General features: G+C 42.7%; 1 protein-coding gene across 2 annotated transcripts in view; it reads right to left on the bottom strand.

Annotated features, from left to right (window-relative positions):
* Nucleotides 1-5,856: 5,856 nt before the first annotated feature.
* Nucleotides 5,857-19,064, bottom strand: part of LOC117144825 (GATA-binding factor C) — a 33,630-nt gene continuing 20,422 nt past the window's right edge. Inside the window, exons 6-9 of one of the 2 annotated variants that reach the window (XM_033310209.1) lie at nucleotides 11,573-11,716; nucleotides 7,912-8,098; nucleotides 7,637-7,824; nucleotides 5,857-7,303 (exon numbers count right to left, since the gene is read on the bottom strand). In XM_033310209.1, coding sequence (XP_033166100.1) covers nucleotides 7,277-7,303; nucleotides 7,637-7,824; nucleotides 7,912-8,098; nucleotides 11,573-11,716 — 546 coding nt within the window. In that variant the 3' untranslated portion in view covers nucleotides 5,857-7,276. The remainder of the gene's footprint in view (nucleotides 7,304-7,636; nucleotides 7,825-7,911; nucleotides 8,099-11,572; nucleotides 11,717-19,064) is intronic. The other variant, XM_033310210.1, reaches the window with a different exon arrangement.

Below are 19,064 nucleotides of genomic sequence, written 5' to 3'. Positions count from 1 at the left end.
GAAACGAGTAAGCCAGGCCAATCGGCATCGCAGGCCATGGAATTACAGCATCTCTAATCTCTCGACAATTGTGGGCGCGCACACCGAGAAATCATGCGAAAAGGAAATGGAATCGCAAAATGCAACTGCATCGGAGGAGGAGGAATACTCGTCTAAGGTGGAGGAGGAGGCGTCGGGTTAGGTGGTGGCAGACCCCAAGCAGTCTGCTAAGGTCTGTTAATGCTCGGTTGTATCTTTTTGTTTTTGGCCATGACCGTGGTCCCCGATTCCCGATTCTTGATTCCTGATCCCTGCCCCTGATCGTGTCTCGTACTTCTAACTCGAGAGAATTCCTTTAAATGGTTCTCGTAACAATTTTTCCCTGCCATCCTCCTTTGGATCTGTGTTTCCCTGCACTGGCTTCTTATTATTTCTCTTCGTTTTTCTTTTTTGTTGAGAATTTTTCTGTGGCCAGCAAATGAATCATCCCAGCTGGAGCATGGAGCTCCTCCCTGCTGTGGCGTCGAGTGCCGGGCACTGTGACCAGTCCTTTGATAAACGGCGAGAAATATAAAAACCACTGTTTGAATATATTTCTCATTACTTATGGAATGTATATGAACAATCGTATGATTTCAGGAGTCTCAAATGTTCTGAGTTTCTAGAATGCTATAAGCTTTGACTCTATACTTTAATGGTAGACTTTGCAAAGCAAAGTTTATTAAAGTTAAACATTTTTGTTAAGTGCAGAGAGGGGTATCCAGATAGACGGGGAACGGGGGAGGTGGACCTGCACAAGATGTGTGAATTTTTTCGGCTTTCGGTTTTGGTACTAAGACTGGAACTCGGACTGCGAATAAACTCAAGTTGGGGCTGTGGCGAAAAGAGTGAAAATTTATTGAGCTGTGGGCGCGCATTATTCATGCACTGCATTCAGCTAAGTCGGGCCATCGTCCAAACGGCCGGCGATCCGGGACCTGGTCCCAAAAGTAGGCGACACCAGGCCGAGCTCAGGATCCCGGGACTTCGCTTGGGGACTTGGCCCGTCGCCGTTTGCCGTCAGTTTGGGTTAACAGGTTAATGTTGTCCACGGTCCGAATAAACCAAAAAAAAAGTTACAAAAAAAAATGAAGCAAGGAGAGAACTATGCATTGTTTTGGCCGGTCCTCCAGGGTTGGAGTTGCGATCGGTATTGGAGACCGTGACCAGATCGAACCACTTATCGCCTGTCACAGCCACACGATGATGTTGTTTGGCCCCTAATGATGACGAAAGTTAAGCCAAAAAAATCGAAGTCAGCGAACTTTACCCGCAATTGGCTATGAAGTGTTGCCAGGTTATCACCTTGCCCGGAGTAATTACACAAGATATTATGTCGGGAACAATAATTCGTTGTGGCATAATTCTCGGGAAATGGAAATTTATGCCTCCGTGTTCGCTGGACAGATTCTTGGCCATGCTCAAAGCGCATTTATCGTGCAGCATCAATAAATTCTCCCGAGGCAGAAGCCTGGCCAGAAGAACAGAAGGCCAGAAGACCAGCAATCGCAGGTATCAACATTTCATAATATTTACAATAAACATGCAACTGTGTGGAGCTGCAGCCAGAAGGGGCAAAGGGATTGCCAAGGAGTTGCTAACAGAGGAGCCAGTTTCAGGCCACATTTAGCGCATCATGTTGCGTGAAATTTGACACTTTTGGCCGGGATGACGACACAAATTTTCACCGCATCTTGGCCAGACAGACGGGCAACATGTTGCATGTTTTTCCCTCGGTTTTCGTGTTCATCTTATTTATAGAATCCCTGCCACTCGCGGAGCTTCCGAATTTATGTGCCTTTGTCATATTTGCCAGGCTCTTCTTAGCGTCGCATCGCATTGCCTCGTTTGGCTTTTTGTGCGTTTCGTGGGCTTTTGTGTTTTGTGCGTTTGCTTAACAATAATACACAAATATGGCCACTGGCTGGTTGTCAACAACTAACCCAAAGGCCAGTTAACCTCTCCACAGCCTCCATCGTCATCTCCTACTCCATCTGGCGGACCAACTGCAAGCACTGGCCAAGACTTTGGATTTTAGCCGGGCTAAAAAGGCAAGGCTCATTGCATGTGCCATGCAAAACGCACACAATCAAGCGACAAATTGATCGCACTCCCAGATAGCGCCGGTTCTGGACAGTGGTGCAAAAGGTTCTTAACCCAAAGGATCTGAACAACCTATTCCTTCCTAATGAGTTCGGATTAGGCCGATTTAACCGTGAATTCAGCTCATTCTCATCAACGGCAGCCATTTGAGCACCAACTTTCCGTTCTACCATTCTTTGATCCTGTTTCCTGCTTTTCTATATTCATAATATTCTATTTAGTTATAGTGATGATTTATGGGTTTAGAGGCTTACAACTAAAAATGTAAATATTAAATGTCCATCTCGACTTGCATCCACTGTGGCAACCGCTGAGTCTGTAGCCTGTATTGCGATTCCGTGGCACTCATAGGCCTACCTACACAGTCTAGCAATATCCTGCCTGCCCTGATCCTCCCATTGAAGGCAATGAGGTAACTAATATCTGTTGCAATTGCCAATGCCAATTTTCCTATTTAATATGCCACGAATTGACATGGGCCGTTGCCATTAAGCATTTGATATGACCAGGCTCAGAGCCACAGCACCATTGGACCATTGGCCATGTTTGGAGTTGGGTGCTGGACATGTGATGACATTGCATGGGCCAAAACGAGATGCAGTTACGGTTGCAGTTGCAGTTTCTGTTCCAGTGGCATCCGTGCCTAATTTAATCAAATTAGCTGAGAAATGCAGTGGAATGAAATTGTTCGTTCGGCCAGCGAGAGGCAGAAACTCATTACGTTAATCAGTTGATTGTGCGAATGTAAAACAAATTATGACAGAGCTGCATATGGCCGGGCATATGGCAATTTCTATAATTAATTCCCACCCCGCACCGCACCGCTCCGCGCTCGAGCAAATGCAATTTGTGCAATTTAATTTCATTAGAATAATTCTAATTAGGGCAATGAGTTGTAGGTGCTATCACAGCCGAACAATCGTTTGACTAAGCGCCAGCTCTGCGAATGGGATGCAACTGTTTGTGAGCGTGTGATAACGGAAATTTAATTGAAACTGTGGCAGCTTTTGTAAAATTATTGGAATGGCCAGAAAGCCAGAAGGCCAGAAGCCCAGAATGCCAGGAGCAGCCAACCAGCGCGAGAACCAATTACATTTAACAGCCGACTTGACCGAGCACCCAATTCCCAAAACCCAAAACCCAAAGCGCAACCCAAACCAAAACCGAATCCCCATTGATGCGCTGGTGTCCAATGATAAATACGGCTAATGGAAGTCGCCCTCACAGATTATAATGTTTGTTACCATCTAAATTGAATTGCAATCGAGGCTCGCTTCTCTTGGATCGGTATTAAAATTCATTTAAATCGAATCGAACGGTTGAAGCCATAACCTGGCTATCGCAGCTAATCATCTAAAGAAGTGTTTTGTGTGTGTTTGTGTTTTGTGTGTCGCCATTGTTGGGTGCACATTTCCAATCAGATAAACACGCAGCCGAAACGCACGAACTGAAACTGAAACACAAACGGAATTACGAAATCCACAGAAGGGAGGAGGAGGACCACCGACTGCCAGGACAATGAGGAAGTGGTCGAGGACGTGGTCGGAGGAGCATTGTTCCCTGGCTCCTCGGCCTCGTTGTCACTAATTAGTTAATGCATGACCAAATATTTGCTGCTGTCTTGAGTGCGAGGAGTCCGCTGGCAGCCAGCAGCACTCAGGCAAATTCGATTTCCATTCAACTGTTTAATCACTGATTTGCTGGAATTAATGCACTCTAATTGATAGTTCAGAGGAGACTAAGCAAGTAGAGAGGTTAAGCTAAAATATATAAGCTTTTTGATTATAGCCACCATTTTACAATAATACAATAACGAATGGATCATCTCTTCAGTTTCTTAGACATCTCTCCTCTTCAAAACTAAAGTAAGCTATCCCAGCATTTAATCATAAATTCAAATTGCTGTTGTTTGACTTTTACTAATTAGTTAATGCAGGGGTCCCCAGAAATATTTAATGGGACCAGCAGAGAGAAGAGCTTACCCTAATAGACCTACCCCATCCACATTCATAGCCCCAACAGCAACACAACAACCCAATCCCTATATCAGTCCGCAGCCCAATCCCATAGACAAACCCATTGATTTACGTTCATATTTAGTGCGGTTTATTTATGTCGTTTGTTGCATGTTCCACAACTGGTTTCAGGTGGCGTGCCCCATTATCATCCCGTGGCGAGTGTGTATCGGTGTGTGAATTGGTTTCCCATTGGCTGAACATATGCCCACTGCCACGCTTATCTGCGATGCTGATTAACTGATTTATATGGCTGGTCATTGCTTATGCATTGATCACCGTATTTTTTCGTCTGATGGACTCGCTCGAAATTGGTATTGGAATTAGACTAACAGTTTCGGTTACCATTACAATTGACCCGTGACGTGTGCGACACTTTTGCATGTGTCTGCTGGCCGTTCGGGTTGGGGTTATTTCCAAGGCACTGGCTCGAATGACTTATTTTGTTTCAATTATTTTGTAATTATATAGCAATTAGGTTTACCTTTTTTTATTTTACTTTGTTTTCGGTTAACTTTGTTATAATGACAGAGGACAGGGCCTAGCACGTTAAGCTCATGTGATGCTGACGAATCAGGTCCATATAAGTACAGTGCGTTTCGGTCTTGTAAGGCAGCAAGGCGTTATTAAACTTCATTTTTATGGGGTTGCTTCTTTGATGAGCTAGATTAAAACACAATCGTTAAAATCGCATATTACACTATCTGACATGGTTCTAAATTATTTACAGATTATGTTTAAGTAGCTAAAGGTAGTTGAAATGAAAGTCTCCATATCTGTTTTATTTACAAATGCTAGGCGTGCTAAACACGCTCTACGATTACTTACACTCCATTCACGGACTGTCCCTCGATGGATATATATTTCAATAACTGAACGGATCGGACCTGCTTGACTGCGTGGCCGTGCCGTGCACCTAATTGCTGTCCCAATTATTGTAATGCCCAGAGATATACTCAGTCGATAGGTTCGCATTTATTTTATTGTTTGCAATTGGGAAAACTGATAACGAAATAAGTCGAAACAAAAACCTTGGCAAGGTGCAGCGGAAGCGGATGCCGAGCGACAAAGGCTCAAATGGGGTCATCATTGCATTTTGCTCGACTGGATGCCGGATTAATGGCTGGCTAACACGCGTCGGCTTGTGAGTTTTCCTGGCCCATCATTCTGGCCTGGTCATCGGTGTAAAACAAAAGACTTAGGCAACGAACTGGGTTCTTATGGCTCATAACCAAAACAGCAACAACTGCGCTACGAACATGCCATTTCACGCCTCCAAACAACTCATAATTCATGCGTTCAATGGCCAGCAACAAATGCTGCATAACAAATGACCAACATAGGCCAAGAGTATCAAAAATTGAGGAATCCAAGGCACGTTTCTTGTGTAGCAAAGACGCATCGAAATTTAAAGAGCAATTCATAAGCATAAATGGCCATTATAGAGACATCATTGCGGGCCGGGTCCCGATGGCTGCTTATTGGATTTATTACCAAACCAATTTCGATTTTCTGTCCACTCATCTTAAAGCAATTAATCATCGGCGGAGCCTTCAGTTACCGTTCCTCAATTAGAATCGTTTTTGTGTTTTTTTTTCTGTATTTTTATATATATTTTTTTCTTCATAAATTATTTTTATTTATTTTTGTGATTTTTTTTGTGGATTTTTCTGGTGATTGCCATTAAATTTAATACAATTTTCCATTTTTTGTTTCGATTTTAAATAAACATTAGTTTTGCTTTGATTTATATATATTCAACTATCAATATGGCCAAATTACAATACATTTATCGTTTACACTTAGCACATAATACATCATATTTATATATATAGTTTTACATATCGTATTCTTTTTATAAACATACATAAATTAGGTTAGGACTAATCTGGCTTTATACACACAACTTAGTGGATTACGTTTATATTTAGTTGTATCTTCTTTTTTTGTGCTTTTTTTTCTCTGCTTTTTACTATAATTATACAAAAATTGCTAACAACTGTATTTTACAAATTGCCTTTAACATTTAATTTAATTAAATTTATTACATTACGCTTAAGTATATGTACGGCTTTCAAATGTTTATGTGTGTATAGTTTTAAGACTTAGGCATTAACATTGAACATTTAAGTGTGTGATTTTAGTTTAAAAAGTTGACGGCGGCCTTTGCTTTCAATTAAAAAGATTTTTCTTCTCCTTAACTGTTTTATTTTTGTTAAATTTATTTTACAATTTCATATGGCGCGCTCTAGTGAAATCTGTTATGTTAATGTTTATATATAGATTTTACTTTTTGTTTATCACGTCTGTTTTGTTTAGAGTCTAAGAATTTAACTAGTTTACAGTAGGCATACGCTCTAAAGTATTTGTGCAATTTTCAATTGCATTTTGCGAATTAGGACAAGCAACTTCACTTACTTCTACGATCTTTTCATTTTTCTTTTAATTTATACAAAAATGTTTACTTTTGGACGTGCATTGTAACTGTTTTTGTTTATTGTATATAATAATTTTAGTTCTCTGTGTGCTTGATTCTCGTTTTCTGTTATATGTACACAATAAATATTTATGAAAATTCCCCTCATATTCCCTCATTCTGTTTTTATGGCAGTTCATAAAGCACAATTAAATACGCTGAATTTGCGGCGAGAAATTAAATTAATTAAGCGAAATATGAAACATAAGGAAACACTATACAAACACTCACAGAAAAGCCATAAAGGAAAAATAAAATAAAAGTAATGTGCAGCCCTTTAATTAATTTTAATGGGGCTTTTGTTATTGCTGCCGGCTCTCGCCTTTTGGCTCTTGCCTCGCCAGCAACAACAGCGACAAAGCTTAAATAATTAAAAATTGCACGCAATGTTTACAATTAGGAATAGCCAGCGTTCGTCCAGTTGGCACACCACCCACACTCCATCGGATTATTATTTATTTTCGCTGGGATGTCAAGGGCTCGGTGCCACTGTCAATTGCTGGCCAAGGAGTCCTCAGTTTGGCATTGTGTTTTGTCAGTTTACTTCTTGTTGTCTTGCTTAGTTTTGTCCCGATCTATTTGCCACTCGAAAAAGTCGATTCAGGCGTGGGGCAAGTTTGCGGCTCTAACTGAACAGATTGTTGTTCAGGTTGTTCCCGCTCCATCACGTGTAGTCAGTGCGCCAGGTGCCCTGAGGGAGAAAGGAGGAGAAAGGTCCAGGTGGAAGGTTAGTAAAACTCAGCAGTTAGAATTCACACAAAAGTTTGCACAGAGAAAAAAGTCTTTTTAATTATGAAAAGCTAGTCTGAATGGCATCAAGTGTCTAAGTATTCTTGATAGAATATTAACTAGTTTGAGTTTGCATATTAACTAGTTTGAATTTAAATGTCACAATATACTTATTATAAGCATTTTGAAAGGTTTACTTGTTGCGCTTAGCCCTTTATTAGTTCCTTAATTTTTCTCTGTGCGAAAAGCTTTCCCCACAAAGCTGCCACTCTTATAAGAATTCTCTTCTACTCACCATCGAACTGAGACCCAAGTGGTAGGGCTGCGAGTGGGGCACCACCGCTCCGCTGAGAGAGCCGGCGGTGGAGAAGCCGCCCTGCAGTCCGCTCGAGGCTCCCAAAGCGCCCATGCCGCCGGTGTACCAGCTGCCGTGCATGTGCGCATGTGCCGGATGCAGTCCGCTCGAGAGGTGTCCATGTTGTGCTAAAATGAGCGAAGAAAATGGGGGAAAACCAAAGTTAGTTACTCCAACCCCAAGGGCACTGAGTGCGGCTCTTTAAAGATGCTTACCCATGGAGGCCGAGAAGCCACCGCCGAATCCCTTTGAGGGATCCAGCGGCTTGAAGTCGCCCATGCCCAGGTGGCCACCGATTGGCAGGCAGCCACCACCGAGACCCTTCTTCTTTTTGGACTTGGAGCTCAGCTTGCGATTACGCGTCTGAATGCCCTCCTTCTTCATGGTGAGTGGACGATTGACCTGGAAAAATTAGGGAACATTTTTAAACATTTTTAGATTGGGTTGCAATGGTAAAATATATCACCCTAATAGAGAAGTAATGCATATAAAGAATAAGACTTCTCGGCACTTTAATGGTTTTGATTTTTAAATTGCAATCGTAATGATTTAGTTTTCTTAACGTTTTAATTTTTCTGCGTGCTGGTGGAAAATCAATAAAGTAAAAGCGAGCCGAAAAGAGGGCGAAAATAGTCAGCGGCTGACCACTAAAATGGGTCAAATTTATGCAAATTCATGGACCGGAAATGCCGCTAGCTGCACACGCTGTCTGTGTGAGACAGGGGTGGTTGTATGTGTGTGTGTGTGTCTCCCCTATGCTTTTGTGTGAGTGAGTGCAACCGGGAAGTGAAAATGAAGTATTACAAGCATTTCTACACGATCAGATAAGCGACATTTGCGAATGCGATTAGTTGGCGCTGATAGCGCTCCCAACGGCACCCGGGTAATGTTTTTTCCCTTTTTTTTCTCTGCTTAGTATATTTTTACTTGAAGCGTTTGTTGCTGCTGCTGTGCTGCTGCAGCACAGCGATTCCCTTGGCCATTGTTGGGCTCTCTTCATATGCAACTCCTTATCACTTGCGAACATCTAAGCGGCAGCATGCGCTTCATTGCGCTACAATTACAATATTGGGTTACCCATTCCCAGCAGTGGCAGCAGCAACATTAGCAACAAAAGCCGAAGGGGAAGCCACCATCAAAAAAAGAAAAAAAAATACAGTAACATTACAAAGGACGAAGGGCTACCTGGGCGTGAATTACGACATTGTTGGTGCCTCTTTTTTGATTGTGCCCTCGAAAAAGCAAATACTGAAATTGTTAAATTGCCGAGCGAGCACTTTGAAGAGCCGAGATTCGGCGGAGGGTTGATTCGACGACAAAAACATATCACTTACAGTACAATATGTACCATATATACAAAACTAAAGAAACCCCGTGGTATTTAGAGGAGATGGGAGGATCTCAGTGCAGCCCACGTAATTGATAGTCTCTCTAGCGTTTAGCGCAAATTGCGGCAATTAGCAACTCGACGGCAGCTGCGAATCTCTTGAGCTTTAATTGATATGCAGCAACAAAGCATAAAGTTGTTAATGCCCAGGCCTAGCTCATTAAGGAATTCAGAGGAAAGCCCCCAAAGGGGAGCACATCACATCGCAGCAGCAGCATCATCAGCATCAGCTCAGCAGATTAACTTTTTTATGCATAAAATCTAAATCGAGCGTGGAGCGAACACGCGCCGCTGCAGCTGACTGGCAACTTGACAGCCGCCGGGAGGAAGGAGCCAGTGCATCAGCCCACCCACAGACCACACCCATGTGGGGGAGATACACCCGAGATCCGATCCGGAGGATAACAAGAGAGAGCTAGAAGTCCGGAGACAGGCGACACCAGAGCGGCGCCAGTCACCGTTAGGTCACCTTTATGATTTCAAACATATTTTCTTCATTGTCACTTCGCCGCAGGACATTGCCCAGCAGGTCACAAAGGACTTGGACTATTTGACCTGCCCAGCAATTGTCTCATTTGCCGTTAATTAACATGCTGATTCCCAAAGATATACCACTTCGATTTCAAGGAAATCCCAAGCAGACACGCGCAGATGGAAGAGAACAAATCAAGATCCGTGTGGCAAGTGCATATCCAGAAATGAGGAAAATGCTGATACAGAAACGAGTGTTTTCTAGATTACAGTGGTTGTGATTTTAAAGAGCAGCATTTACCGTCTATAAATTTTATTTGTAACTAGTGGAAACTAGTGTATTTAGTTAACGAGGTCAATAAAATGGTAGATGTACTTTTAATCCAATGGATGATTACATGAGTCGAGTTTTAAATTTTGCTCTGGTTCTCTAATCCCCTAATCCCTCTGATTCTCTAATCCCCTTAGTCAAGCCCCACTGTACTAGTGCTATGCCAAGTGCCTGCAACATTTCCATAAAATGTGCCAATCACTTTGGTTAGAGGCCCACACAGGCGGCACAGCTCGAAATGACAAACGAATTGAATTGAAATGAACTGAAAGCCAGAAAAGCAACCAAAGCCACTAGCATAAAAAACCAGTGAAAGAGACAGCGAATGAGGTGGGGAAAGAGGAGAGAGAGGGAGAGAGCTATACGCTGGGGCAGACAGAGATGGCAGAATGGCAATGGCAAAAATGCGAGCTGATTGGCATCTTATCGAGATGGGCCACTGTCCAATTGAAGGAAAATTTTTGCAAAAATAAATTTCGCTTTTTCAGCCACCCAAAGTGCATTTTCTCGTATGTCGGAAAAGTTTTTACTTTGTGTAAATCAGATTACGGAAAATAGAGCAAATGTGCGAGTGTGTGCCATGCTCGCTCTTTGATATTTGCCTTTTATGGACGGGCTCAATTAAAAATATTTCGCCTTTGCCGATTGCCATCGAAATGCAGCCGCTTTGCTTGCAAGTGGCCACAAGTTGCGGCCGCAACTTAATTAATTTGCCACACAGCCACTGTGCGACATACAGTGGGCCAGACAGGTGGCCCATCACTTAAGGGCCACTGACATGTAAATGTGCCAAAAGTTCAACCGCAAAACTCATTAAAACTTGACTGCAGGCCACGAAACAAAAAAAAAAAGGCAAAGGGAAATGAAAAACAAACCCCAAAAAACGACACCAACCGTAAAAAGGAAGGAAAACCTTGAGGTGGGGGAAAAACTTGAGCTTATCCCCTGAAAAGCGTGGCTAATGAATATTTAATAAGAGATTCTGAGGGGGAATGGCTGGTCTAAACATGATTCAATTGAATGCAGTTAGCCGGGTAGTCGATTACATAAATTAACTCGCTAAGGGGAGATCTTCTAGCATCCTGCCACGCGTTGCCCATAACTGGGAAATCGGGTGAAAGCTTATCGCATTTTCACAGCCAAACACCAGACGCTTATCGCGCGATACCAAGTTGCTGGGCGGTGTGTGGGTGGTGGCTAACTGGCATCTTTAAATAATCATCGGGCATTCATCATCATGAGGGTAACAATACAGCAACCTGCTGCGGCAACAAATGTGGAAGCTAAACGGCAGTCAACCCCCCGGGGTGGCCGGAAAACGGAAAAGGGGGCGGCCCTTTTTCCAGACACTTCATTTTAGTCACATTTAATCCCCGGGTGCGTGCGCTTCCTGTCCACCAAACACTCGCGGAGAGAGATTGTCCGACTTCGATGTTAAATGTGGCGTTAAATCGCACAGATCGAAAATCAATATATAGTGGGGTGCAAGTTGAGATGCCTTCGCAGGCTAATAGAACTGATATACACTGATAAATCTGCTATATATCAAATCAAATCTTTTTGTTAGAAGCAAAATAGTGAATTTATTGCTTTGATTTTATCTGAACACTAACGGAAATCTCTAATTTCTTTTCCCTAACCATGCTTTGTATGTTATATACATATATGTATCTTTTTTCATACTTACATTGTGAAGCTTATAGTACAATCCGCAGGCGTTGCACACGGGTTCGCCGCTGGCATTGCGTCGCCAAAGGGTTGTGGTTGTGGTCTTGCAATTGGCGCAGGATGTGCCCGCCCTTTTGGCCGCACTCTGCAGCGATTGCAGGGTCTGTAAATAGAGGAAGAATTATACAAGGAAGGGTTAGTGGCCAAACTATGGTTATTTTTATGTATTTTTTATATCCTTAAGAAGTATTATGCTAATGCTGCAGCAGCAACGACGGCTAATTGAACAGCGCCAAAACTAACGCACAAAAGTCAGCCACACGAACAAGAATCTGTGGCCCCTCCCCACGATTCTGCCTCCTTCCAAAACAAAGTTGCTTAACACACTGGCCAACAACATTTTTTAGATGGCATACCAAAAACAAAACAACAACAAAAAAAAATAAATAAAAAAGGAAAGAGTCTTGAGCCCGAAGAAGTCTGAAACTCCGGAGACGGAGACACAGAATTGTGGCTGCCTTGCGTTCGACTTGGGTTAACAGCAGCATCAATTCATTAAAATGACAATTTTTACAAAACTGCCCAAAAACAACAGCAGCAACAACAGCAACAACAAGCTGGGATCATGTCTGTGCCACGCTTAAATTTCCACGAATTGGCTACAAGAACCGAGAATCGAGCAACGAGCCCAGAGAATCAAGAATCGAGAATCGAGCACCAAGAGCCAAGAATCGGAGCCCCCAAACCCCAGCCTCTGTTCCTGATCCCTCCCCCCATTTCTGTAGTACAGACTTTGTCTGCGTTTTGGTCTTCGTTATGGCATGGCCCCCTCTGTAAATGCACTGGAAAGTTTCTTAAGTATAAGGAATTATTTAAAAAGTGATATATACTATATTTAAAGTAAAGTTAAATATATATATCGTTTGGGTTAAAATTTGATTGAAATCCTACAAATATTTTATAGATTTTCGGAAGAACCCTGGATATTTCGCTCGGTGCAGCCTTCCAGTTTGGCTTGTTCATGCTGCTGGTACAACACATGGCTACGAGGCCTTAAACTGGCGTTGATCATGTTTGACTTTGATTTTTAATTGTTGCCTCTGCCACAAGGGAATCGCCTTCGTCTCCGCAGAGCTTGAATTCGACTTCGATCTGCAGCTTGATCTCGATTTCGATCAGTTTTGTTTGGCAGTGCTCTGCTCTGCTCCGCTCTGATCTGTGTGTCTCACCTGTTCCCGATTTGGCGATTAACATAAATCAGAGGTCATATGGCAAGGGAGCCGAGCTGAGCCGAGTTGAGCTGGGCTGTGCTGTGCTGAACTGGTGGTGTCTGCATTTTTTTTGGTGGCACTGTCTTGTGTTAACGAGCTTGTAACAATTTCTGCAGACAGCGCACGCGGTCCGAAATGCCGGGCCGAAATGCGAAAAGTGAGAGATTCAAAATTAATTTCAACGCCTACGAGGGGAGCGATGGGCGAAGATAAACTGGAAGTTTTGTGGTAATTATGCGGCAGTCTCTCTCGCAGCCGGGACGACAACTTGGCCGAAATGCTTAAGTGTATATAAATTAAGTTGTTAACATGACAATGCAACAAAACAGTTCGAGGAGCAGCAAAAACAGGATCACACCTTCGCATTCCATTCCCATTCGGTGGGTGTGCGTTTAAGCTTTACCAACTTCTGTTGGCCAACAGTGTCACTTTGATTCTGTGCACTGACGTAATGCAATGCAACGTAACACAACATAAGGTACAGTAAGTACAACAATCACGGACCCAACAATCGACCGGCAAATCGCATAAATCAATGTCACTTCGCCTGCATGCAAAGTGCGAGCGAGACGGGCATAATTGACTTCTCGGGGGCGGGGGTTTTGATGGGAAAATTGACAAACTGTCAGACATTGACAGGCGTTTGGGGTTTAATTGAAATGCAAAAAGCGCAAGCGCCAAAACAACAACAGCAATAACAGCGACAGCAAACACCCAAAACAAGATGGCGCTTCCGATTAATAAACAAAAGCAAGAGGCACACAAGGAATGTTTCATGTGCCGCAACATAAAAATATTGAAATAATACACCAGAAATATGATCCAAATAATACCTTATAAACAAGAAAAGGATATATCAAAAAAGTATATGAATATAATACCTTGCGTTTTCTAGCTTGAAATTATCCTTATTTCAGAATAATTAAAAAAGCTCATAAAAACTTGTTTTAATGTATAAAACGCATTTTCAATTTAATAAATTACAATAGTATTAAAAAACTTTAAAATGCTACAATTGTGACCTCTGTTGTTTTTCCGTTGGCATTGTGGTTTTCAGTGTTGTGGCCATAAATTGTGATTTATCAATGCATGACAAAATGCGTTTGCATTGTTATACTCCCCGGCATTCGCTGTCTCTTTCTTAGCTTTAATATCGCTCCCTGCCGCTCTTCTGGCGTCCGCACATTTGACACCTTTTGCTGCGCTTTGTGTGATTTATATTTTTTGAAAATAAAGCTCACAAAATGGTCGACTCGTCCGTCTTCTTATCGCTGAGATTTTTCTTTGCTTTTGTGATGTTATGCAAATTTCGTTTTCGTTTCACACAAAAAAAGACCCACACAAGCACAGGCATTTAAATATTTAATTGTAAGTGAAACACAGGGCTAAAGATTTCAGAGGATTTCAGGAGGGAAACGGGTGGCTAAGGCTAAGTAAATATGTACCGAGTAAATAGATTCTCCCCCTCTACACTGCTATTTATTGCGCAGCTTTTGTGCGCTCTCTTTTTGAGTCGCCGTTCAGTGGCAATGCCCTTTGCCATCTGAGATACGAAACGGGACACAGTCAAGATGCTGGTGAAAAAGTGGGGAAACGTGGGGGCTTTGGGGTGTTAAGGCGGAGGAAGGACGAGCTTCTGCCCAGTGGATGTTATATCCGTATCTCAGTGTAACATCTTTCACTTGGGGCATCTCTGCAGCTCGCTTTTCAGTATCTTCTGCCCCACCACTTGGATGTATCTGTATCTGTGTTATCTAACAAAACATTCATTAAATTTTTCCCAGTCGCTTTTCAGTCTACCCTTAACTTGGCTCACAGCGCATGGCCGCCCCCTCAATCTGGGGGTTGTTTTGGAGCCACCCACTCACATTTACACATATATACGTATGTATAGTATATATCAAGGGAAGATAACTAAAGATAGCGGGGCAGAAAATTTCTATATCTGATGCTGTACATCGGGTGGGGCGGTAGAAAAAAATGGGGAGGACAAAATGGGGTTTGTTGAGTTTGCGTCTGGCACATGGCAGTTACATTCAGAACGGTGAGCGCATATCTCTGACTGTGAAATTTAATTTAAAAATTCAAATTTTATGGTCTCCTTTTTCCTTTTCAGCTACGTCTCTACGTATTTATACTACGACTATATGGTTCCTGTGTGAGGGGCGGCAAGTGGGCGTGACTCAGTTCGGTTTGTGGCTTTCCCTGCAGCTAATTTGACTAATTAAAACATCAGCTTAACTCATTTCCATGCTCAAGCTGCGACCTGGCACGAAACTGTTGCTAAAAATCACACCTGCCCCTGCAGAGAGGAGTTGGTTATAAAAAATCAATAAAATGTTATATGGCCAGCAAACAGAACAGGCCATTAATGTCGCTCATTAATGCTGCTCAATGAATTTTACGATCCAGACTGAGGCTTTTACTGTGGAGGTTAACAAACAAACGGACGAACATTCGGTTTTTGTCCCATGCAAATGCTAAAATGTCAACGGGCCTTTGTTGTGAATTTTAAGCAGCAACAGTGGCTACTAGAGTTTGACCCTAAACACGGAGAAATTGGCGGGTATTTGTAGTAAAAGTAGGAGGCTTTCAACTAACTGGTAACTAAAATATGTTACACAGAATACATGATATGATAGATACTTAAATGCTTAGAAAAGGCTTTAAAAATCCTTGATTTATTTGTTAACAATAGTGAATTTTCTTGAGTGCAGTGACTTGCATTCAAACTAAAGTTGCAATAGACAACCCCCCATCTCGCCTTCAGTAACCTTAACTCCCATTGGAAGGCATGAAAATCGTCATTAATATTTGTCACTGGCCATTGAATGGGGGCAGCGCGAACTAAAATAAATTATGGAGCCGGCCAAGAGGCAAGGTGGAGCCTCGTGGTCAGTGGCTGACCAAAATGAATGTGCGCTAGACACGCGCACCACCCTCTTGCCCTGCTACCCCTTTACCGCTCAACCCACCTAACTGCGTGTTCATTGTCTGTAAATAAAAGAGAAAAGGGTTAGGAAATGCACAAGCAACCCTTTTCTGGTGGGGGTGCTGTTGGGTTGTGCTGTAACCTGTGCAGAATTATGCATTTGCATATAAAACAGTCACCATAAATTTTGTCGATGGAAAGAGAGGGCGAGCAAAAGCGAAAGCAGTTCAAAAGCTGCTGAATTCCCGCTTAACAAGCTTACTAAAATATAAAAAAAAGCATAATATATAAAAAGAGCTGATACAAAATGAGAGGTAAAAAGACAAGACAAAAGACTGGCTTGGCCTTAATCATCGGAGGGCAACCCTTTGGCTGGGCTGCAGCAACATTTGAGCCCTGGTTTGAGCCTCTTTCATTATTATTATTGGCACGCCCCGTTTTTGCGTTGCGTTGCGCTTCGTATCGTTAATTTTTAATTGATCTGCGCGGCTGCATTCCCTTTTTTTTCGCCGATCAGGTTCGTCAGCTCGCTTTTGTGGCCCCAAGTGCATTTTAATAACATTAGTCCCCCACTTAACAAGATCTCCTAGCGCCCCAAATAAGAATAACCAAAAAAAAAAAAAAAAAAAAATCGCCGAGCAAAACAAGCTTAATGCCCGCGATTGCGTATACGCCCCGTTGGCTGCGTTCGATGATCATCATGATGAAGAGGCCAAAAGGAGTAACGTACATTGAACTTTTTTTAGCCAGCTTGCCTCCTTTTTCGTGATTTTATTTTGTTCCCTTCGATCTGCTTTAGTTTTGATTTGTCTGTCGTTCGATTATCGATCGTCTGCCCTTGTGCATTTAATTTTTGAGCGTCACAGCCTACAATCGATTCGATTTTCCCACGGGGAACCCGAGATGCCACAGCTGGCCCCAAAATGTGTTAATTAGTTTTCCCCCTCTCTCTATACGTCTCTTTCGTTTTCACTGTGGCTCTCTCTTTCTCAGTTTCTCAGTGGGTTGGCCACCAAATCCGTTGGCCCGCTGCGAACGTTTAAGCCTGGTTTATGGCTTTAACCGCTGGCTGTTGAGCTGTTAGCGTTGATATACGCCCGCGGATTAATAATTAATTAAGCTCTATTCTCCAAATGCATTCATAAACGATTGTGTCAAGTGTTGATGGGTTTATTGTTGCTAACTATTTCCAAATGGCAATCGACGGCGCTTTTCTTGGTAACGCTCAAAGCAGCGACATGCAAATGTGACATAAGCCAATGTAATAAGCGTAAGAATAAATAATTTTTAACTTTGTTGTTACTTTGTTTTTGTTTCCATTTTTTTTTGCCATGACGTGGCCGTCGTTTTGTTCAATTTACTGTGTGAAAATTCGCATAAATTAAGCTGGCAGCAACTGAGGCATAAATATTATGCAAAATGCAAGCGCCGAGTCTCGCCCCTTTTCGGCCCCCCTCGAAGCCCCCCTGATTATATAAGTCACGATCGGCGAGATGAGCAGCTGCCTGTTGACTGCGATTGACCCCAGCTAAAGTTTAGTGTTCTTTGCGGATTTGCGGCTTTTAAACATGGATTGGCAATTAGCTATAGACACTGAGTGTTTTTGAGGTGTAGTAATCGGAAACGATGGTAGGAAACTAAGGTAGCTGATCATATTTATGTTCGACCGATATCTGTTGATATTTGTAAAAAAATATATATTTTTCCTACCATTTCGATCTGCAATATCTGACAAATGTGACAAATGCCACTCAAGGCTGCAAATGTAAAGGCTTGGCTACTATTGAATGGCAGCAGAGTAAGGGCAGGGGCAGCCTGGCGGCTAAAAGCGAAAACAAAACGAAACTTTAACGCTTATAAAAGTTTTCGGGCCTTATAATTAAATGCAATTATTGCGACGCCAGCGGGCTGCTTAGCCAGAGTTCAGCAACAACAAAGGAGCAGCAGAACAACGGCGGAACAACTGGAAAAACATATGTAAGCGAACGGGGCCGGCAACTGAAAGCAGAAAACTGAAACCGAAACTGAAACTGAGTTGCGGGCTAAAATACATAAATTAAAAATTTGCATTGTTCTGTTTCCAAGCGCTCGGGGTTCGAAGAGCTACATATATAAAACCAAACACAATTCAACACAGCACAGAAAAAGAGAATTTTGCAGTGTTTTGCGCTCGAAGAGTAACGACTTGTTGACTGTTTTCATACAATTCGGAAATTTAATTAAAGGCGGCCCCAAAGCAGACAATGAGGACCGGTTCCCCGCCCCCTTTTAGCTGCAGGTGCAGCAGCGCATCAGCGCATCGTATGCAAAAATCGCCAGCAAAAGCAAAAGCCAAGCGAAATCCAAGCACAACTTGACCCTCGCCTCTCGTCCGAAGATCAATACAATTGCCACCCAAAGAGTTTCGGGGCCAATTCACTGTGATTTCAATGGTCAGCCCTCGGCGAAGGCCGGCAAACACAATTGAATTGCATTTCAAGCAGCTAAGGACATTTGAAGTTGATGGGCCGCATCCTGTGCGACCGGAGTGAAAGGACTGAGTGGAGCGACATTCGGTCCATAAGTCAGCTGAGTGCCACATAAATTTTAATTTGTTGCATATTTTGTCAACGAAAAAGTCCAATGGCCAAACACTCGTCGATCTGCGAGTGGAGCTGGTCGGATGGCTGCGATTCAGATGGGATCCAGCTGTGAATTTCTTGGGAATTCCCTACGTCAGCGGGGATCAGCGGGGATAATAATGGTTTATTTATGTTAATGTTATGCAATCAAAACGCATACGATTTAAATGCCAATAAAAAATCAACGCCGAGCCACGCGAAGGCAGTGTTTAACAGTTTGTTTGTTTGTGGCCGTGTTGTTATGGTTGTTGCCTGCCTTTTTACGCATCTTTAATAGACCAATTTTTCGTGTGGCTAGCGTCTTCGCGTTCGTTGCCTAAGTCTTTCGTTTCGTTGCGTACTGGCGCCAACGAAATAAAACGACAAGAAAACGAAGAACGAACCTGACCGCGACAAGGTTACATATATTTTCATAGTTTCTTGATGATCCAGCTCGATAAAAAACCGTAGCCCCTAACCCACACACAAACTCCGGCTGCTGTCTGATTATGTTTTTAGTGCGCTAAGTGATAATGATGATGCACCTCGATCGTTATCAGCCAGCATCCAAATCGAAAGCATTTTTCCCATACCCATACCCCTGCAACCGCTCCAAAACAGCTCCAATCAGGGAAACGTAAAGAGTTTCTGGTTCCCGGAATCGTATTATGACATTTGAGAACTTTCACGCAGCTTTTTATGGCCTTT

This window comes from Drosophila mauritiana, chromosome 3R (genome assembly GCF_004382145.1).
Source record: "Drosophila mauritiana strain mau12 chromosome 3R, ASM438214v1, whole genome shotgun sequence".
Taxonomy (NCBI): Eukaryota; Metazoa; Arthropoda; class Insecta; order Diptera; family Drosophilidae; genus Drosophila; species Drosophila mauritiana.
Note: the sequence above shows the minus strand (reverse complement) of the source record. Positions and strands in the feature narration are given on the sequence as shown.